The sequence below is a fragment of the Ascaphus truei genome, chromosome 11, assembly GCF_040206685.1.
Source record: "Ascaphus truei isolate aAscTru1 chromosome 11, aAscTru1.hap1, whole genome shotgun sequence".
Classification (NCBI taxonomy): Eukaryota; Metazoa; Chordata; class Amphibia; order Anura; family Ascaphidae; genus Ascaphus; species Ascaphus truei.
In genome coordinates this window covers 16051605-16075614 of record NC_134493.1, presented here as the reverse complement: position 1 = coordinate 16075614, position 24010 = coordinate 16051605, and the positions used below count along the sequence as shown (strand labels likewise).

General features: G+C 38.6%; 1 protein-coding gene across 9 annotated transcripts in view; it reads right to left on the bottom strand.

Annotated features, from left to right (window-relative positions):
- RBFOX1 (RNA binding fox-1 homolog 1) overlaps positions 1-24010 on the bottom strand; it is a 658912-nt gene that overhangs the window by 79917 nt on the left and 554985 nt on the right. For all 9 annotated transcript variants that reach the window (XM_075565294.1, XM_075565297.1, XM_075565302.1 and 6 more), the window contains 2 exons: positions 12256-12388; positions 6088-6127 (listed from right to left, as the gene is read on the bottom strand). In XM_075565294.1, the coding sequence (XP_075421409.1) occupies positions 6088-6127; positions 12256-12388 (173 nt within the window). The remainder of the gene's footprint in view (positions 1-6087; positions 6128-12255; positions 12389-24010) is intronic.

Below are 24010 nucleotides of genomic sequence, written 5' to 3'. Positions count from 1 at the left end.
TCATCCTATACTTCAGCCGTACAGCATATATTAGCAGGTACAACCTTTCACTGCTTAATTTTAGGGCTTTATCATATCTCAGCTTAAATTATTTTTACACACATGCACAGTACAAATCAAGTTAATGATTGGTTTGCAATTTAAGGACTGCAATGTGACAAAGGCTTCTGATTTGTAAATTAAATTTGTATGAAGAAATACGTGTTTTATTTTCTCAAATTAACATTCAGTTGTATGTAACAGTAATTGCAGCTGTTCAATTAAGCAAACAGGACAAACAAACACACGTATTTGAAAGGAATTGTGTTCAGTGATGCATTGATTATCAAACTGTGAAACAGCAGAGCTTCCTGTTCAATGGACCACAATGTTATATCAACCATTTCAAAATGATCCCAGCATGCCAATTAACAAACAGAGCCCGGCCTCCACAGATAAAACAAACACCATTTACTTTCCAATTAGAACTCGCCACCCTATTGTCCCATGGGGTGTGTTTTCTGTGCTCTTGAAACCTCACCATAAAAAGGAGGCGACCAGAAAGTGCAGAATATTTAGAGTTGACGTGTATTTTACTATGTGTGAAGAAAGACCTGTACAAGGGGACTTGCAAAATATGGAAAACTAACATATTCTGCAAAGCAGCTTAGACACCAAGCAACGTTCTCCCTGCTATGCAATAAAAATATTAATATGTTTAACAGATCAATAACACCATGTTGACATCATCACTTTATTCATTATTAACAGACTCTGAAAAGCTAATCATGAATCGGTACAGTATGTTGCAAAGTTCCCTAAATGTTTGGTTCGATAAATGAATTAATGTAGATCAAACAGTTATCTCTAATATGGTTTCATAGCACAGATACAGTAGTTAGTTTCATTTCTATGCTACTGATGGTGATGCACATAAAATCAATAGGATTCTTTAAACACATAATACAGCAATATGTTGCCAGCATTGCTAATACCCCGGATCTAAGAAAAAATTACAGGGTTCAGCTCTGAAGGACCTCTTAGTTTCAGTGCTGTAAAAAAAAGTAGCTCATTCACAATTGTTGTAGCTGACCATTTGTTGATGCCTTACAAATAAACTATATGTTTATCAGTTCATAGATTTACCTACTGGTAAATAAAATTGCAAATAATGGCTTATGTGCATGTAAAATGAAATTAGCATCTAAATCTTTATTGTAGCTAGAAAAAAATATTAGACAGTTAGCAGTCGTACAAATAGTATGTGATGCTAAGTGGGAACACATGCATCATCCAGCAAGCTTGTGGTGATCAACTCTAAAATAAGTCATACAAAACACAAATGCATTTGAATAACTCCTGACACTGCCCCCCAAGTGCTCTCTACTTAACATTACATAATGGCAAACTTTGGTTGTTAGTAATTTCACAGCAAACCACATTCAGTGAGAAAAGTTTTTTGGCATCATCAATCTCTTCATACCTGTGGTAATTTATTGCCATACAGTGGCTCTTGACACACTACTCTATAAAGAAACAGAAATGTAACGAATTGAATGCAAATAAATAAAAATAGATACAGTAACAAACGTACAAATAAATGAACTGAAATAATGTACAGCATGAATCCTAACAACCATCCATTTCCAAGTTTGCTTTCAGTAATTTAGATAGCACTGTGGTTCTAGCTCAATAAGACAGATCTTAGGGAGATGTAGCTAACTGGGTGATTGCCAAGGAGCCTAACAAGCAGTGGGGAATTTCAAATGAGCAAGCATCAAACAGAGGGAAAACTCGTAAGACCACATTACTTTTGACTTTTATATCACTTGATTACTTATGTGTGATACAAAAAGGAATGACCTACAGTAGAATGGAAAGGAATAACTTATTCTCAATGTCCCAGGATGTAAAGGATAACTTGTAACTACTCACACTTGAAGTATTAATTCCTTAACTTTAAAGTTACTTTGGTGGCACTATGCTCACATTGTGCTCTAGAGATGAGCGAACCAGACCAAATCGGTTTCCCGGATTTATCTGAATTTGCCATTCAAAATCCCTTCCGCTGTGTAAAATCCGCCGATGGATTGTTACAGGTTCAATCTGCATGGATTAATCCAATGCTGCCATTGGATACAACCCACTTGAGGATTTTAACATTCCATCCTGCCATTCGCTGACAGATTTTAAGAATCCAATCCACGTATCGAGCAATCTGCATGCTGATTTCTGAATCCGCAGATTCTTGAAACCAGTCAGTGGATTGCAGAATCCGTCAGTGGATTGCAGAATCCGTCAGTGGATTCCAGAATCCATCAGTGGATTGCAGAATCGGTCAGTAGATTGCAGAATCTGTGTTTGGATTTTTGGTGTTCAAAAAAAAATAATTTAAATGCGCAAAAGACAAATCGCCAATTTTGAGACTGATCAGCTGAAATCCGCAGACCAAAGGAAGCAGCCAATCCACGGCGGACCCAAATCCGCAAAAAAAATGTGCCCGTCTCTAGTTGTCTCCCTACCAGTGCTTAGGAGAAATGGGATATTATGCTTGGCATGAATGAAAGTAAACTGTAAATGGCATATTAGTCATTGATATACTGTAGTTATTACTATTTGTTAGTGATAATCAGTGGTATTTGCACTAAACATACAGTATTCATCAAACCGGACAGGCATGGCAGCCTAATAATTTGGCATAGACCATTCCAGTGTCTCTCTGTTTAAAGATACCTCATGTAGAACATTAGCTATTTGTGATTTTATCATGTGTGGCAATGGCAGAAGAACTTCTTATTTATGTGTATGTAGAAAACCAAAAGAAAGTGATAGTACATTAGCATTTGGACGTATTGTGGACCTGTCTGAGACGTGCACTACACAACAAAGAAGTTTAGGGGGGGAAATAAATGATGTCAACATTCTAATTGGAGGGAGAAATACAGAATAGTATCTGTTCTTTAATACCATTATAAATAAGCATCATGGCGGATATTTACTGTACTATATGGTGCTATTCTATAAGACCCCTTCAGATACTAGAATAGCCCTTACATCCTATTCAACGCAATGTGACACGTTATTTTCCAGTTCTAGAAGGTGTCATATGAAATGGTACTATAAGAACAAGTAGTTCATTCAAAAAACCTTATTGCAAACATAATTACATGAAATAACTTTGAGAAAGAGTTCTACAAATAATCCTCAAACTGCACTTAGTAGTGAGTTCAAAATATAATAGGGTGCGCTGCTGTCTTAACATAGCTTAGAAAAGCAGTAGATTTGTAAGAACCTAGTCAATATTCAATAAAGTGCGTCAATAGCAAAATAGTAATGTCATGTTTATGTCTTTGCTTATAAAGTCACTGTTCTTCTACAAATCAAAATGTTTCCTGTTTTTTCTTAATTCTGTATTACTAAGGGGGTGCTGTTAAATTGATTATCGGCAATAAGTATAAGCAATGTTTTCTCTTCCTACATACAATAATACATTTTAAATAATACATCAATTTAGTTTAAATCAATCTCTCTTGCTGCCTAGCATGTTTGTGCTCAAAAACTAAATGGGGATAGAAAGTTTGATACTACACAGTCGGCGGTATTTTTATGTTATTGTTTTATAATCAAATCAAACGTTCTTCATTTAGGTATAAATGGGACGAACTAGATTATCCAAATGAGTAACATTAGTTTGAATTTAAAATATTTTTTCCCTGGCATTTAAAGGTGCCAAATCCAAAATGTTAAACATAGCAAAAGCAATAACTTGAAAGTATTCAGCTCCCTTTTTATTCCTTGAAAATTCTCCTAAAAAGAAAAAGGTGTGATATGCTTTTATCAGGATACAGACAAAACCACTTCTTTGTATGGAGGGAAAATGGCAACATTGTTTACTATATACTACTGGGGAAAAAAAACTATTAAAAAAGGAAAGCACTATATGGCCATGCCTATCTGAAAACGTAATAAATTACATGTCAACGACATGTTATTTTGAGTGGCACCCACAGCATCATCTAATTCAGAGCTATACAGTAACTAAAACTGGAGTCGTTCCCTAAATGTAGAATGTTCTGCGTATAGAGGAGTCAGAGTCAGAAAACTGAAAATACAGTGCGGACATTTGACATTTAAATACTGTTAAATACTGCAACCTATCATCTGCCCTTTAAAATAATGTCAATAATGTTTGTGAACTCATTTATAATTCACATAGAACTTGTTTACAGGCTCAGAAAATAATCTATATTTTTTGACCAGTCAATAACTGAATTGCAGACATTTATAAAATATGGTGTATCCTTTGGTAAACCTGATACCCCACAGCATGTAAATGTACAGTATATAGTTTGTAGCAGTTAAGTACTGTATTTACAGTTTTTGGAAGAGGGACTATTGAAATATTAAAAGCTTTCTGGATATTTAGAGGGTAACCCTCTCAAAGTCAAATTTTAACTAATCACATCATATGAATAATGGGCAAGTTCAAAGCTAATTCTTCCCCAAATAAATATTAAAATATATTAATTAATAAACAATTTTTATTTTATGTATTATAACTGCAGTACGGAGACTCTGGTTGCTTTTTCCATTCCTGAAATCCACTGCTTGTCTTGCTATTTATTTGCTCACCCTTGCAGCAAGCATTGTGCTTATCACACTGGAATTTCATTTTAATTTGATACTTATTGTCCAATATTTGACATGTTGTTCTAATCCAGGAACAGACTCGCCTGTGTGATTTTGGCGGGATATGTTGTGATATTCTGTACCAACACTGCCACGGAATCCTGTGTATAAGCTTGGTGTCGGGAGAAATGCTTTAAATCCAATAACTGATTATAAAACAAAGTCTAATAAAATATATATTCTATATGCATGATATATATATATATATATATATATATATATATATATATATATATAACACAACAAGAAAGTATCCTTATAATAAAGCACACAGGCATACCAGAGATATAATTATTATTACAAAATGTATTATTATAAAAACAGGGAGAGAAATATAAAAGAGGAGGGCGACTCACAACTGACAATACAAATATACCATGAAGACAAAGGCACATAAATTGGTCAAGGAATCACCAATGGTTATTATGATACATAGCCAATTGTATTCAATCCAAAGAGTAGGTGGCTCTATAACAGGCACTATTCTGTGAAGTAACACATTCTGCATAACTGTGTACTGTTGATAAAAGTATGCCTATAATGCAACCCTAGATTCACATCGAGACAATGTTGCCTAGGGTAAGGACAAGGAATCCAGGACAAGAGCATGTATCACCATGTTATAAAGTTATGATACATCACCAAAATCTGTATGGTTGATATGACCAAAAAACGAATTGCAGAAGCCTCCTGTAATGGAAAAAATTCAGGGGTCCCCCTCCACAGACTCCCACTCCAACGGGTATCGACAAACCCCCGAAGAAGACCGTTTGTCGAAATGCATACTCTTTGGATTGAATACATTTGGCTATGTATCATAATAGCCATTGGTGATTCCTTGACCACTTTATGTGCCTTTGTCTTCATGGTATATTTGTATTGTCAGCTTTGAGTCCCCCTCCTCTTTTATATTTCTCCCCCTGTTTTTATAATAATAAATTTTGTAATAATAATTATATCTCTGGTTTGCCTGTGTGCTTTATTATAAGGATACTTTCTTGTTGTGTTATACTGTACATTAATTATCCTTGAGCACCACTGCCTTTTGACATTTCATCATAAATTCAGGACAGTTTTTGGGCCACCATTACTAAGTGTGTTAATGCGGTATACTTTGTGTCTTTTGTTATATATATATAATATATATCTTGATTTCTGTTATCCTGTGTATTGAAATGGATTGAAAGTGAAAGCAAAAAAAGCTTGATAAAGTTTCCTTTTAATTTTGACCTTGATGTTTTATGGTCCCACGTTTTATTTTACGTAAACACTTTCTTTGGGTGTTGAAAGAGTTTTACAATGTTTCTCATACTGTGCAATAGAAAGAATAGAAACACAAAAAGTAAGGAGCTCTGCAGCAAACTTGTGAAAAAGAATGACTTTGACCTGTACAGGGTCAGCATGCACATCAATACTTACATAAATGTCTGCACCATAAAATCCATCCTGGTAAACAACACTGCAAGGATGCGTACACAAAGAAAAACACACATATTAGTGCAAATCCACGTACAGACAACCCGATCTCCGAACTGGGAAGGTTAGTCTTGACAAGAAAGTACCTGTATGATCTTGACATTGGTTAAGGAGGTTGGAGAACTAGAAGATCTTTGATCATAGACAAACATCTCTTACATTCTGTATAAGGTGAGTTACAGTATTAATGAATTCATCTAGGAGAGTATTTTTTGGTGGGAAGTATACAATTGTGCTGTATTAACCACTGTATAGTTGGAAAAATGTCTAATAGATGCAGGTACAGAATAAACCGTTTCATTGCTTTTTCTCTATAATATCACACAAACCGTTACAATCATTACATAATTCCTTTATTTTTCAACATCTGAATACAGATAAACATAAAAAAATGTATTTTATTTCTCCTTCAACACTCAACTGTTATAAAAAATTACAATATCCCACGTCATGTATTGTTAAAAAATGTCTTGTTTTATTTATTTTTATGAAAACCTATTTTGTATGTACAGTATGTATGCTCTTGTGTCAGCACATTTTTACAGTACAAATATCCTAATACTTTAAAAGAATGAGTAATTCTACAAATATAAATGTGATGTTATTAAATGTAAATGGTTTACACTCCCCGCTGAAGGGAAGACTAGCCCTTTCAGACCTAAAAGCCTAAAATACCTACAGTATACCAAGACAGAAAAGGATGATAGCCTCTTAATTTTAGTCAGGAAAACTTGACCTCAAAGATCTTACCATTGAGAGTTTATATGATCCCAACAAAAAAAGTCAAATTTTCTTACAGTGCCTTTCCTATAATAATGGCTCACACAAGAATATATGTAATCATATGAGGCGATCTAAACACTATAGCTGATCAAATAATCGATAGATCATCCCATTTGACCAAAAGCTCCCCAGCACCAAATAAAAATATAAGCACTGCATAAAATGTTCATAGCATACTTTGATAGATACATGATGGCTCCTCAATACCACTTCATAGAGCTACACTTTTTACTCAGCTCCACATAAACAATAAATGCGAATCAATTATACTATACAGTATGTGAGTTAATTCACAGCTAATTGGCTCCTGGATGCTGGAAAATGACATGGTCCAATCATGCCCCCTAAGGCTTAAAGGTCTAAAGCAATAACAACTTAATCCGCCTAGAGTTTCAATGGTTATCTTCCAGGGATGGCAGATATTAGTGATAGTATGCAGAACAATATTGAAACATATTTTGAATCCAATTCAAACAATCAAATATCCAGTACTTTAGAGTAGACTGCTCAATAGATGGTAATTAGGGGAGCAACCTTTGCTTAGGCTGCCATAGGGAAAAAGCTCAAATGGTACACATGAACAATCTAAATCATAAATGATCATCTCTTAAGGAGGATTATGATAATAAGCACTCCCAGTCCATTAGAACCCAGATTACCCGAACGAGAAATGATCTAAGAGCATGCCTCATTAAGAAAACGGAGAAAGCAATGCAATGCACTAGGCAGTTGTTTTATGGTAAGGGCAATAAAGCCAATTGCAAAGCAAAACTAACTTAAATAACTACACTATTAAAAATAAAAATGGGGCCCTTACTCATAGCCCAAATCAAATCAACAAATATGTTTTTTTTAATTACTATAGCTCTCTCTATACCCTTGCAGTGTTCCATTCTGATTCCTAAATAGATTAAAATCATATCTATCAGGGTGCACTCTTCTAGATACCAAAATACTTGCTAAATTACTGGCAGCCTGTGTGGGCCCCATGAGCATCCGGATCAGGTAGGCTTTGATCCAGAAAAGCAAGCCGCTGATCATATCTATAGAATCATCCTCCTGATTAATTCATGAATGAAAAACACTTCTGAGACACCAATGGTGATACTTGCGCTGGATGATGAAAAAGCCTTTGACAGGGTTAGCTGATCTTTTATGTTACAAGTGTTAAACTGAGTGTGGCTGGGCCTTCACTTTCTAAATTAAATATAAGCCATATAACATCTTGTTTAGCAATAGTAAAAAAAAAGTCTGGCCTTATCTCTTACATTTTCTGACCAGGAATGGAGAAACTATAGTACCTCTAATAATATCTGGAATGGGCACAAGCCCAGAATAAAATGTTCTTTTATGACCATACCAACTTTACTATGAGGTATTGCCTTACCTGATCTCTAAAGTTATTCTACAGTGGCCAAATTGAGCCACTTAATTTATGAATTTTTCCAAACAGATATAAAACAGTGGGTTGTTGTAGTTAGCAGTGAAGCCCAGGTTAAGGACCATGTATCACTTCTATGGGTTCCTAAATCGCTGAGGTCCCAAAGCACCTATCAGCACCATGTAATTAAATATTAGATACATATTTGGGACTCTACTTATAAATTGAGCGAGTTTTCCTCAATCTCATCGTACTGGACTCCAAGGTGAGAACTTTGCTCTCTGGCAAAAATGTGGAATACTATAAGTCAAGGACCAATTTAAGGGTAACTCAATCAAGCCATTTAGCCAATTTGACAAGAAATGCCGATTACCCCGTAAATAATTTATTCAATACCAACAATGAAGACACTTTGTTTTGACACCAGATATGAAAAAAAGCAGCCACTAGACCACTTACTGTTTTTAAAACACTACCTTAATGTCAGGTATTAAATTAACCACTCTATACAGTAACGGTTGTTCTTGCTATTAATACTTACCAATAGATAGAGAAATCTAAATTCACGAGGCCGTGGGAAACCAACTTGGGTTCCAAGATGGACTAAGACTACATTTTTTTTTGTTTAGATGATATCTTCCATTTGCTCCACTATCAGGGAAATTAGCTTTAAATTCCTAGTAAACGACATTATTTATCCCCTACACATTATTCACTGTTGGAGAATTGTTAACCACCAAAGTTTGTTGTCCCGTGTTTGCTGATTTTGTCTAACAATTAAGCCAATTTTGAAAAATACTTAAACACTCATATTTTCAAGACAAGCAACCCAAAAATCAAAGCAAAACTTTGGAAGATAATGATTATGAAAAAGCTAACAAGTCTGTTACATGATACCTAACATACCTTTGTTATGACGGTTTAATTATAATAAAAATGACAAAGCTAATGCTTATTTAATATTTTTTTTATTATTAGATTTCTTTTAATAGAATTACTTCTCAAAGTATGAGTAGTCTTGTGTAGTACTGTATATAACTATTTACATACAGGTACATATGTTTTGCTGTTATGTAATACTTGATATGATACACTATATCACCTGAATATCAGTTTGCTGCATTCTTTCCCTACACCATAACCCCATCTTTATGTTCTCCCTTTCCCTCTTACTTTTATCTGACTACTCATTCTGTTCCCTAAATTTGATGTCATGTAATAAACCGTTCTGGAAAATTACTTGGGAGGGCTACAGTAGTATGCTAGTTTTACCACATTGATTTATGTACATTTGAATTATTTATTCAGTTTAGATAAGTTCTCTTTGTCTAAACGTCTGTCACCTTTTTGTCTACTAAAAACAGTACTTTTACTGACCGAAGAATTGATGTTAGCAGCAGCCTTCTATCATAGTGTAGCTACTAGGAGCTAATGCAGGAGGTAGATTTAGAAACATGGGAGAGATCCAGTGGGGTCTTGAATATGCAATCCTAGCTCTGGCAACTCAACATGTGTATTTTGACTAAGAAGACCACATCAAGTCCCAGAATGGTCTGTTTTTTTTCAATACCAATTTTTATATTGGCTATGGCAGGCCTCTGAAGTTACCAGTGGCTTGGATCGAACAACATGGACGCCTTTGACAATACTGCTTTTGCATTCGTGTCTTGAACTATTGAGACTGTCAAACTTTTAGCCCGATGCATTCCAAGTTGTCCACAATTTGAAGTCACCTAGTGGCCATGCTATTTTATTTAGCATAATCAATTAGGGCAATCTCCTTTTATTAAAATCAATGTCAAAGTTATAGAAACATGGTCTAAGATTTTATACTAAGTATGGAGATTGTGAGAGTAGTGGGATAAATGGCTCTTTGTGTCCTTTATTGCCATGTTTTTATGTTTTAATTTCTGTGATATATTGGCCGTTGCAGTTTATATTGGAAGTGAAAAGATTATTTCTTCGGGATGCATTATTTATTGTATTTGTTTTCTCAGCTGACATCTCCTTATGTCAAAGTGAATTGTAAAGAATATTGATGGGCGTTCTTACTAATAAGCATCATAAAAGATATGCAAATCAAACAGTGGCTGGTGTAATATACACAAATGGGTCTATGCTTTCCGAAAGATAGACAATAAAGTATTATTTAGTGGGCTTGGATTCATGGTTCATCTTCTATGTTAAGTGTAAGTGCAGTACCAAGCTATAAAACATTGAAAGTATGTGTGTATATTTGCGGCTAGCATGTGTGTGCTGGGGAGCTAATGAAACTTTAAACTGTTAAAGGAAATATCTCAGTCCACAAAGTGTCTAGATGTTCTTTTTTCAAAAGCCAAGGTCTTTAGTTGTCTCCTATAATTTTAAAAGCATCTCTTTACTTCCTCTGCAGTTCTAAGTTTCACTTTGCCCTCTGTGTAAAAAGAGCATTGTATCTGCAAGGTCTTAAAAGAGACACTTTCAGGAAGTTTAATGTGCATAGCAAATGTGTTCACTCACGGGCAATGTATTTACGAACCTGGGTGCATTTACAGGTATGTTACTTTTGTGCACTAGATATGAATTAATGGTAAATGCAGACTCTAGAATGCATGTTCACTGTGAGCTACACGTATCAAGCGTAGACTCAAGCACTGCACTAACTTTAAAGAAAATTGAGTCATTCTGACTGTGCATCACTTTGCATTACCATAGCAAGGTGCTTTGTGCCAATTCACAATTTGAGGAGTGTTTATTGAAGGTTAGAAAAGCAGATAGCATAGTCTTATAAGCAGATGTATTAAACATTGCATTGATAAATGTTGCAGTTTTCCTTCATTTTTGCTTCAGTTTAGTTGGCAATAACCTCTGCTCGTAAGAGATTTGATTTGCCCCACATGTAAGTTCCATGATTAGCACATGGGCTAGAGGACTAGCTTTGTGGTAATGCCTGGTCGCTGCCTTAGAACTGGATTAACCAGGGTTGAATCCCGTGTCACCTTGGCCAAGTAACATTTTCTCCCTATGGCTCAAGCATCAAAAACGAGATTATAAATTATTCAGGGCACGGACTCATCAAATCTCTAAGTACAACACTGCATATACTGTCAGTGCTATATAAAAGCAAATATTATTATTTACATGCTTCAGGTACTGTACAAAAATATACTAATGCAAATTTCTGTCCAACGTTATTTGATTGCATCATCTTAGAAAATATTCTTTCCGCAAGGACACGTTTACATAGCTTCAAACAAAGCCCTTTAAATCTGTTAAATTAGCAAAAGTAGTATTTGTTTACTGAAGAAACAGGGTAGCAATAACATTATGTTGTACCATTTACCGAAGTCTACAGTCGAGATTTTGTGCTAGATACAAAATTCATCTTCTGCCCTTATAATACTCTGCTATATTATACATGATAACAATGAAAGACTATGTGAAACACACCATACCAATGCCTTTCTTGTGAGTTGAATACATCAGACCAATTTTATGCCTCTTTCTTTGTGTTGTGGCTAGGTACACACATTTACTCAGAAAGACACCTGCATCCTGAGCCGCAAATATGGATTTTATTGGTACATTGAAAGTATATTAATCAGAATTTGAGGGGACTTTCAGAATTTCAGTTTCATCCAACCTCCTTAATGACCAGATGTTTGCAATCATCAAAGATACATCTTCAATTGTAACAATTTCTTTGTTTCTGCAGCATTTAAGCTCTAGGAGAATTTACATAACAACATGTGACATATCAAATGCTTAAAGCCACCAACCATGACAGTACAAATTACAGTCATTTTTCAATAGCCTGTGCAAGGTGCACTACTTCAGGCACTTGGACTGGCTGCATGCTGTGTTAGTTTCTCTGGTGAGACAAGAACTGCATGCATTTCTCTTGAAAATAGTTTATTTTTGCTTCTGGGTAAAATAAAATAATAGGATGAAAAGGATACATTTCTTACCCGCCATAAGCTGGGATTGGAGGAGGGGGAGCTGCAGCACGAAATGTGTTGTAGACTGTACGGCCTCTGCCTCTTAGGTGCGCTCCTCTGTAAGCAGCGGCTGCTGTTGCGGCAGGATAAGGGAAGCCTGGCACTATAGGGAAACACACAAAAAAAACCTGTTCAGTTAGCTATTCCACAAGACGCCGTCCAGCTCCCATTCAAGTTAGTGGACTATAAGGTGTCTTCCAGCACCAGAAGAGGTATTTAGGCATAAAGCATCGCTTAGTAAATATGAACACTATACAAGTATTTCCACACAGGATTTCCCCCCATTTTTCCATTGCCTAAGTGTTTTCTTCCATCCCTCTCTTCCTGTGCCCCTCTTTTCTCTTTCTCATCCTTCTACATTTTCTTTCTCCTCATTCCTCTCTCTCCTATTTCTTTCTCTCCATGTCCAATTTTCCTCCCTCTTGCTTTCTTTGTCCATCTGTTTCCCCATGTGTTCCCCTCTTTACCTGTGTCTCGCTTCTCCTATCCCAGTGACACTGTCTCTCAATATGTGAGCCACCCTCATTAAAGAGGGTACTGAAACCCCTTTATAATTATCCTTTAGCTTTCTCGACCACAGTTTCTCTTTTACATCTTACTGCAGGAACCAGCCACAAGAAATGGTAAAGTTAATCTTGAGGGTGTAGCGCCCAATCCCTGGAAGTCTGAAAATTAGGATTTTTCAGAGTACAGTAGATCGCCATGACACCAATTTAGCTTTTTACTTGAGACCAGGTGCGTAGCTATAGCCTGGGGGCCCGTGCTCTTGGGGGGCCCGCTCTCCCCCCTGTCAGCGGCAAATTGCAGGAGATGCAGTAGGAAGGAAGGGAAATCCCTTCCTCTGCAAGTGGGCGGGGCCTAGGCCAGAAGGCAGCACCCTGAGATACAGCAGGAAGGACAGAGGGGAATCCCTTCCTCTGCAGAGCCTCCATAGGTGGGCGGGGCCTCAGTCAGGGGCTGGGGCCTCGAGTAGAGCAGCTGGAGCTGCATCCTGAGAGACAGGCTGGGAAAGATGAGAGGGAGGGAAGGGTTAAGTCAATCACAGGGGTAAAAACCAGACATGAAAGGGAAGAAGACAGAAAAGAAGAGACACAAATATAAAATGAAGTACAAGACGAGAGAGAGAGAGAGAGAAAAGAAAGACGAGAGAGAGAGAGAGAAAAGACGAGAGAGAGAGAGAGAGAGAGAGAGAAAAGAAAGACGAGAGAGAGAGAGAAAAGAAAGACGAGAGAGAGAGAGAAAGAGAGAAAAGAAGACGAGCGAGAGAGAGAAAAGAAAGACGAGCGAGAGAGAGAAAAGAAAGACGAGAGAGAGAGAGAAAAGAAAGATGAAAGAGAGAGAGAAAAGAAAGACGAGAGAATGCGAGCAAAGAGAGGGAGAGGCAAAGAGAGAGGGAGAGGCAAAGAGAGAGTGAGAGGCAAAGAGAGAGGGAGAGGCACAGAGAGAGAGAGGCAAAAAGACAGAGAGAGACCGGCAAAGAGAGAGAGGCAAAGAGGGAAAGAGAGAGAGGCAAAGAGGGAAAGAGAGAGAGACCGGCAAAGAGAGAGAGAGAGGCCAAGAGGCAGAGAGAGAGGCAAAGAGGCAGACGAGAGAGGCAAAGAGAGAGAGAGGCAAAGAGAGAGAGAGAGGCAAAGAGAAAGAGAGGGCAAAGAGGCAAAGAGAGAGGGAGAGTCAAATAGAGAGAGAGAGTCAAAGAGAGACAAAGAGAAAGAGGCAAAGAGAGACAAAGAGAGAGAGAGCAAAGAGAGACAAAGAGAGAGAGGCAAAGAGAGAGAGGCAAAGAGAGACAAAGAGGCAAAGAGAGCGGGGGGGAGAGAGAGAGGGAGAGAGAGAGAGAGAGAGAGAGTTAGAGAGAGAGAGAGGAAGAGAGAGAGAGAGAGGAGAGGAGAAGAGAGAGAGAGAGAGAGAGAGAGAGAGAGAGAGAGATGAGAGAGAGAGAGAGAGAAAAGTGAGAGAGGGGCAAAGAGGCACAGAAAGAGAGAGGGGGCAAAAGAGGCAAAGAAAGAGAGAGGGAGGCAAAGAGGCAAATAAAGAGAGAGAGAGAGAGAGAGAGAGAGAGTAGAGAGAGAGAGAGAGAGAGAGAGAGAGAGAGAGAGGAGAGAGAGAGAGAGAGAGAGAGAGAGAGAGAGAGAGAGAGAGAGAGAGAGAGAGAGGCAAAGAGAGAGAGGCAGAGAGAGAGGCAGAGAGAGAGAGAGGGGCAGAGAGAGAGAGAGAGGGCAGAGAGAGAGAGGCAGAGAGAGAGAGAGAGGCAAAGAGAGAGAGGCAAAGAGAGAGAGGCAAAGAGAGGGAGGCAGAGAGAGAGAGAGGCAGAGAGAGAGAGAGGCAGAGAGAGAGAGAGGGGGAGAGTGAGAGAGGGAGAGAGAGAGAGAGAGAGAGAGAGAGAGAGAGAAGAGAGAGAGAGAGAGAAGAGAGAGAGAGAGAGAGAGAGAGAGAGAGAGAGAGAGAGAGAGAGAGGCAAGAAGGCAAAGAGAGAGAGGGGGACAGAAAAAGAGAGAGAGGCAGAGATAGAGAGGCAAAGAGAGAGAGGCAAAGAGTAAAAGATGCTGGGAAAAGAAACCTCAGGTTGTTAGAGAGAAGATGACAGGGAAAAATATATGGGGGATTAAATAAAGAGAATGGCATGTGTGAGAGAAGTGGGAGGAAAAAAGACATGAGGGGGAAATAAGATAAATACATGAGGGGAGAACCGAGAGAATGATAAGGACATTGTAAGAAGAGAGTTGGGGTGGGGGGGGGAGAAAGTAATCCTGGGGGGTGAGAGAGACTGCTCGGAGGGTGGGAGAGAGTGACATGCTGGGGGGAGAGGAGAGAGAAACATGATATGGGGGAGGAGATAAAAAATGCTGTATGGGAAGGAGAGAAAGATGTGTTGGGGGAAAGGAGAGAGACATGCTGGGGAGAGAGGAGAGAGACATTCTGGGGGAGAGAAGAGAAATGCTAGGGAGGAACGAGAGAGACATGCTGGGGAGTGGAGGAGAGAGACATGCTGTGGGAATGGAGAGGAGAGAAAGATGAGGAGGAGATGTGGGACAGATGATGAAAAAGAGGGGGAGAGATGATGACGATGATGATGAGGTGAAGAGATGAAATAGGAAGGGAGGGATGATGAGAGAGAGGATTAGGGACAGGATGGGGGAGGACAGAAATAGAATCAGAATTAATATTAATGGAGCCTTGAAATTCTTTTTGCCTGGGGGGCCCACGCATGTCTACGCTACGCCACTGCTTGAGATGATACAATAATGGATTTCTTTTTCTCATTATTTGAGTTCATACTGTACTTTTGATACATTGCACTATGATCCTCTATATACTGTACTAATGCAAATTCTTTAAAAAGTTGTGTACAAACAAATGTAGCATATGACATTGTTTCCCTCAGATAACACAACAGATCACCTCTTATAATACAGAATATCACAGAGTTTCCGTAGATTCAGTAACAGTGTTGGTGGAGAATATTACTACATATTACCATATTACTAATATTACCACCATGGATTCACAATAAAACCTCCTATATTTGTAGTTTGCACTATAAAAAAAATACAACTACACAGGAGACCCTTGCTCAGCTTGGAGTAATGCACTTGATGGGAGGTGCTCAGGAAAGGGATAGAACATATGGCATAACCAAGAGCAAAATAAGTCATCCCTAGATTTTGGCACTTAGACCCCCCCAGACCAGGTGAGTAGTGAAGGGGTTAGTACTTAGATTTTTATAAAGATACTAAATATAATATATTAGAGCCGTCTCTGATCGAGTGCTCTGTGTGAATATAACATAAAGAACACTCAAATGACAATGGCAGACTGCCAGGTGTGATCACTGAACAATAATTAGATGCAGGGAGGCAAAATATAATGCCATCTGCTGGTAGTATCCTTTATATACTGTATGAAGTTAAAGTGTGATTGTTGCTATATACAACTGCAGCGGCCGTTATTCGAACACTTTACGCGGTGTATACCTCGGAATACCCATGTCATGGCGCGGGATTTCTTCCAAACGTACCGCCTTAAGACGCGAATGCGGCGAGTGCAGAAAATGGCATTTTGGAGTTCTGGTTTTAACACCTGAAATTGACACAGTAGCACAGTGCTGTACACATTGCAATTCATTCATTTCATTGCACCCAAAGAAACAGAATCCATGAAATTCAAACAAAGCAATCGCGATAAGCGCGGGTGCCTGGGGTGATTGGCCACATTCACGCCGCGTGGAGTACAGCAGCGCACACAAAATCGGCACCGTGATTTGTTCAAATAACGGCCGCTGCAGCTGTAATTGAAAGTTTATTCAAGATACCCAATGTATCTATTTAGGCTGAGATGATATTAAGTAGCACAGTCTAGGTCAACTAGTTCGTTAAGAAAAGTGATGTCAGGGGATAATGTAGCAATATTCTGGTTTGACACTTATGGCAACAAAGTGCTCATTTCCCCTTGCTGCCATTCTCCCTGGTAGGAGTGAGGTTACGCACCGGAGCTGGTACACGGCAAGATAAAAACTGCCGGTTGATTTTGGTGTGGATTAAATGCATGCTAATAGTGCTTCTGATCCAATCGCAAGTAGTGTGGTACATTCATAAGTAATGTCCACGTTTGCTGTGGTCAGGTATGGGTTAAGCTCAAGCACATATACAGATATCACTGCCATAGTCTATGTCCCTAATGCCTTCCTCTGGGAGGATACTAAGTAGGTCAGCCATCACTCTTTTAATTGTAGACAGGTGCCATGATAATATACATGGCTTGTGAGTTAGTGCGAGGTGGATTCAAACACCATATCTATTCGCGCTCTCACATCTGACGTCATCAATTGCTGCCGTATATAGCCGTATATAGCCTAAATAGATAAACTGAGTATCTTGAATACACTTTTGCTTATATAGCAACAATTACCCTTTAGCTTCATATATAAAGGATTTTACCAGCAGACAACATTATATTTTGCCTCACTGCTTCTAAGTATTGTGCCGTGATCACACTTGGCAGTCTGCCATTTTAGTGTGATCATTCTTATGTTATACACCCATACTAGGTGAGTGCTCTTAGGGAGTGAAAAGGTAAAAAAACAAGAACTTAAAATGGCGTACTGCCAAAATAATCACTGAGGGGGTTCTGCGATGCGGGGAGGCAGATAGTGTATCTGTCTGCTTGTTGCACTCCTGTATACAGTAGTTGGGTTAAGGTGTACTTTTGCTATAATAGCAACAAATCATTGTGTTACTAGTTGGGTATTTAGTCTATGTTTTTACACTTTAATTAGTGTGGTATAGATATGATACAGCCTAAATAGTTAGAAGAGTCACACATAGGATTAGTGCAGCAGTTGTCTACACTGTAGCCTTGAGAAAGGGTAGCCTAAGTGAAATATACGTCTTCAATGATTATTTTGGCAGTATACCATTTTAAGTTCATGTTTTTTACCTAGCACTTCCTAAGAGCACTCGCCTAGAGACTGCTCTACCTTATTTTATCTATGTATTACATTAAACGTTAAGTGTTAATATCAATTTATTATTCACCTGGTCTCTGGGAGCTGAAATGCCAAAACTCAGGGATGTCTCTTTCTCTCCAAATATTGATTTGCACAAACAGGTGGAAGGTTTATAGAGGCCTTTTAAATACAATTTGAACTTTTCAATAATGCATCCACTAAAAGTTAAATATAAGACAATGTAATAATTGCTGGCTCATATATGTTGTATAAGAATACCTAGAGCAGTGGTTCCCAACTCCAGTCCGGAAGTACCCCCAACAGGTCAGGTTTTAAGAATATCCCTGCTTCAGCACAGGTGGCTCATTCCAAATGACTGAACCACTGATTGAGCCACCTGTGCTGAAGCAGAGATATCCTTAAAACCTTACCTGTTGGGAGTACTTGAGGACTGGAGTTGGAAACCAATGAACTACTAGAGTAATGAAGTACTGTATAAGTAAACAGCTATTGGTTATTCTCCATGGACCCAATTTCATTTGCTGTGAAGCCATCCTCCCTTTGCAAATGAATGGAGCTGCAATCTTCCCAACCCCCAAACAATGGGAACGAAACTTCCCAGTAGCGGCCTCTTTGAGTAATGTACATTTTTGCCAAATGTAAACTATTGTAAAATATTCATGTTCTGAATTCACTTTAATTTCAATTCTTTCTATATTAAATAAAAAAACAAACGTTAAATAAAATTGCTTTCATTTTTAAGCTGTGCTATTTTCCTTTTATCTCGCAGTACGCTTTGCACAAGGAATAGAAACCCACAGACAAGACTTTCCCTCTCTTCAATTTTTCCCCAACGCAGATAAGCAGGTTTTGAAGTAAGGAATAGGAGAAAGTAAAAAAGAACATTTATGATCTGTTGAAACCATGGGTTGCCTGTTAGAGGCAATATTGAAACCATGCTAACCCATCCATTATCACCTGGCTACAGTACCTTCCAGGCTTTACAAGATTCCTTTCAGCAACGAGCCGGGTTTACAGTAATTCTGTCAGGATTTAGATGTTGAGATACAGCATAAAACAGAATGTCAACAACAGAAAGCAATAGAGCATTCTGTTTAAGAGACCAGAGTGTTGTTTCAAGCAAGTTTATTGCACACTGTATCAGTAAACAAAGACTTAATAATCATTATCATAATATATAGGCAGTTGTTAAAAGAATGTCATTATTTCATTACCATTCACTATGCTGCTGGAAGTGAACATAAAATATTACCATATACTTTTATTCTTCTTGACACTGGTATTTTATGATACTGAACATACTCAATTCCCTTTTAACTCACACTGTGGCAATCTTTATTATTACTGTATAGATTATCAATCATCTCAACAAATTCCAGGAATCTTGGAAAACCTTCACATTAAATGAGTGATATATAAAATAATTAACTATAAAATAATTAAGTGAGCTGACGCTTTTACTCAGGGATGTGGTAACGGGAGCACAACTTTATAAACACATGGCCCAGTTATATTACCAATGAATGTAGTTAAAATACTGTACCCCCTGCAGCAATCAGAAACTATTTAAAGTTACATTAAATAGGAACTTCTCATTCAAGCAACAGACCTCATCAATTATGTCAGATAACTTCTTAAATAAGCTTGTATCAATAGAACTTAATGAACAGAACAGAATGATAATGCTAATGCATACTCATAAGGTAATTCATACCTTACAGTACTTTACCACACACATCATAGTGTATGTGTAATACATTTTATTGAAAGGCAGCAACATTATGATTTAATTGCAATACACAGCCATTATGCTACACACTTCAGAAATCTACTGTAAAATTTTTTAAAGGGTGGCATATGTAAATCAAATTTGCATAATGTATCTCTCATGTCTCCCCCAACTTTTTACCCATGACTGCACCAATGCACTACGACATGAAAATCAGGGAAGGGTAACTAAATGAAAATGAGATTACCAGCACTTTTCTACTCCTTGTTAGAGAAACCCTATTCCAACCACCACCTATTTCCACATGTACAGAGGTAGCCAGCCTCATTGTTCCTAGAAATAACACAGTATATCCCATTAAAACTTAGGACATCACATAGTTTCTATATGATAAAACTGCGGTAATGCCACAAAATATCACAACATATCCCACCAGAGGGAACAATGAAGCTGGCTACATCTGCATACTTGACACATATTTTGAAGGAAAGAATATAATTTAAAATAAAGTGACACTGAGACCCATTTCGCTGCCAATTTGTCCATGCCTAATGTCATGCTACTTACTCTGGGGGGGGGGCATGAAATGACAGGAGACAGAAATCCACCTCCAGACTCCTATGTTACGTAAGAAATAGGTGATAAGACATATCATATTTGCCAATGCTGCTAATTCAATAATGAAACACAAAAAGCACAAGGTCATAGATCTAAGATAGATAAACCTGTATTTACAACCTTTTGAACTGTTTGAGGTCCACCCATGTGATTTTATTGATGTTGGCATTATGTTTATAAACAGGAGGGAGTCGTGACAACTGTTCTTGGCCCGGGGGCTGAGGGGCCCCGATGGCGGAACCCAGATGAACCTGACCTGAAGTAGGTCATAACATCCAGGATCGTCTGAGTTGCTGGGGCCTTTTCTCTGCCGGGCCCATGGAAGAAACAGGTACGCCATCCCTGACCAGTTCGACAGGCTCTCCAGACCCCCTCACCACCGTATCCAGGGCCGATTTGTAACCTGGCGGGGCTTGATGCCAGGGGAGAGCACAGGACCTCTTACCTTATCGCCTGCTCCTCTCTGCAATGTCGTGTGACATCACAGCGTCACATTATCATGGCAATGTGACGTCGCAGCATCTTATTGTCATGGCAATGTATCGCCATTTGAAGTTCGTGTTGTCATGGTGACGTGTCATTGCAATCAGAAGATGCAGGAGGAGAAGCTGGAGAGAAGGAAGAGGCACTTACAGAGGCCCCTCTTACTTACCCCCACGTACAGAGGATTTCTCTCCCGGCAATCAGTCTAAATGTTGTGGGGAAGAGCGCAGAGTCTCTGTAAGCACGGGGCTCGGTACGACTGCACTAATGGAACCATCACCAAGTCGGCCCGGCCATGACTGGGGCACTGTTCCTTACAGTTGTTCTAGGCCTAAAGATATCTGGTGGTGTACGAATAAATATCTTTGTATGTGACTATTTCTGGCTAAGTAAATGTGTGTAAATGATCATATTTGGAGGAGTAGTTGTAAATGTATGCGTGAGTAAGTATGGTTGAGAGACTGTGGCTCATTAAAGATGTGCGTTTAATACAGTAACTGTTTGTGTACAGTAGGTTGCATATGATTCACTGTGTCTATGTACAGTAGGTCAATAAGGATGTGAGTAAGTAGGTCTGTGAATGATTACTCTATGGTCTTCTTACATTCACCTTTGAAAATTCTTACACCTGAATGGAGCAATCCAAATTCTGGTAACCAATAAATACATGAGGCCTGTGTAGACAATATCTTGGAAAGTGACTGAAATCTTGGACATTAATAATATTTTATGCTGAATGCGCAATCCTCCCTAAAAACAACTTTAAGCCAACCACATCACATGAAATGATGTTACCCTAACAATCTACATCTGCTATTTCCTATCTCAGAAAGAATCCAGGGTGGGGCATCACCAGAATAAAATGTCAGCATCATCTGATTGTATTTTGCTATGCTGATGTAACCCAGGCAGTAGGGACTTCCAGGGGGACTTCCCCCCCCCATCTCCCCCCACCCCCCCCCCCCCCCACTGTTGGCCTCTCATTAGATGGGGAAAACATGTTTAATAGAACAGAGGGGATTGCACATGTCAGAGAGGATTGCTTCTGCAGTCAACACATGTGACCAATGGAAAGGTTTACAGGAATTCTTAAATTATTAGGGTTTATACTTATCCTTATTTAAAATCTCATCTGTAAAATGACACCAAGACCTCCCTGATTTTTTAAAGGCTGGTCACCTTCAGCTTTTCTTATTAAAAACATAGGCTTAAGGATTAGTCACCTTTGGCTCCAATTTTTTAAAATTACAGAGGATAAAGCGTTGGTTAACCTAAGCCCTTTTATTGAAACCAAACTCTCAAGTGGAAGCTTCACAAGCTGACATATAATATGAGATACACCTGCTGGAAATTGCCAATAATCTCCAAGAAATTGAATTTCTATTGAAGATTTGTCCCCCAAGCAAAGTACCAATCATTGATCTCAGAGTTTAAATTGCACGGGTTTACAAATCTCCAAGTGCAGTCACTATAAACAGCTTACCTATAGACCTTAACATCTGATTAATGATACCCATAGCCGAAAAATAATGAGATATCAGGGAACGTTGTTATTCACTTGAAATGGGCCCACACATTTTAAATGCCTGTAACACACGTGCAATGCTGTTCCTTGTGTCATATGTGCTATTTCATAGGCAGTGTCATTCCATCAGAATGAAGGTGAATGGAGACACTGAATAGACACAATAAGCATTGATTTTGAACAATGGTTTAAAAAGTTGGAGCCTGACACATCTGCATCACAAATCATATACTTGATACACTGTAATATTGTGTTTTACAATGAATACATGTAAAAGTACTAGAAAAAAATTGGAATGGACAAGGCTGTTGGCCTCATTGCTGGTATGTGCAGTATAATGATACTAGTAATAATGCCTAGGTGACAAACAGTGAAAGCAATGCCATCCTTTTTTAATTCTATTGTTGAATTCTGGAGATATTAGCTGCAGAAGATGTGCCTCTGTGGGGGGATAAAATGGCCACTACTGTTCACATTAAGACAGGAGACGTTTCCGAGGTAGCAGCTGATGCCAGCCAAATAATAAAACACAAAAAGTCACAAAAAATGAAGATTGTTCGAATATGAAAAGTTAAAAATAGATCTACAGTATATATATCAGATTTACAGTACAAAAACTATCAGATTGTGTTAAGACTTTTTTTTTTGGGGGGGGGGGGGGACTGCTGCATAAAGAACCTAATGACCTAATCACATATAAATGCAATGTGCGGTGTGCAGTGTGCACATTTTTTGATGTTCTCATCATATACTATATGAAGAAAAGGAGATATATTTCACATTCTCATTTTCATATGAATAACATAAGAACATTATGGGCCATAGTTTCCAATCTGTTGCAAAATACATGTTCTGGCGACGAAAGGTACCGTACAGTCTATTCAGGTGAATCAGTTGTAAAGTGTCTTATAGAATAGCACCGCTTTGTAAATATAGATGTCGTAGGGGTTATTGTACCCACTGGCACATTATAGTGCTATATCCTGTAATATTCTGCTATATCACTGCCATTGGATCTTATGGAAAATCAGAGATATGTTGCTTTATAATGCGATATCCTGCAGTAGGAGGTTGTGCAATAACTATTGCTATTGCTACTGTACATCTCTATTGTCTTATTTTTTGCAAGCCATGTAATCTTACCACAATATAACCAGTTTATCACTGTACAAAACCATTTTTTAATACCTTACATTTATGAACTCTCCTTATGATAAAATGGAGTAAAATGTATAATTTATATGTTTTTGCCATAATTTACATTTACAGTAGTGGCTGGCATCTTTTATCATGATGCTTCCTGGTTTATTCAACATTTGGTGCTCCATTATTTGATCACTTTTCAACCTGGACCAATCCTTATTGGCTTTTTTTTTTTGCAACTTGGTTTTAAAACAATGGCTAGCACATGTCCAGAACCATACCAAGCACCATGTCCAGAACCATACCAAGCACCATGTCCAGAACCATACCAAGCACCATGTCCAGAACCATACCAAGCACCATGTCCAGAACCATACCAAGCACCATGTCCAGAACCATAACAAGCACCATGTCCAGAACCATACCAAGCACCATGTCCAGAACCATACCAAGCACCATGTCCAGAACCATACCAAGCACCATGTCCAGAACCATACCATGCACCATGTCCAGAACCATACCAAGCACCATGTCCAGAACCATACCAAGCACCATGTCCAGAACCATACCAAGCACCATGTCCAGCACCATGCCCAGAACCATGCCTAGAACCATACCAAGCACCGTGCCCAGCATCAGGCCCAGCACCGTGCCCAGCACCGTGTCCAGCACCATGCCCAGCACAATGCCCAGCACCGTGTCCAGCACCATGCCCAGCACCATGCCCAGCACCATGCCCAGCACCGTGTCCAGCACCATGCCC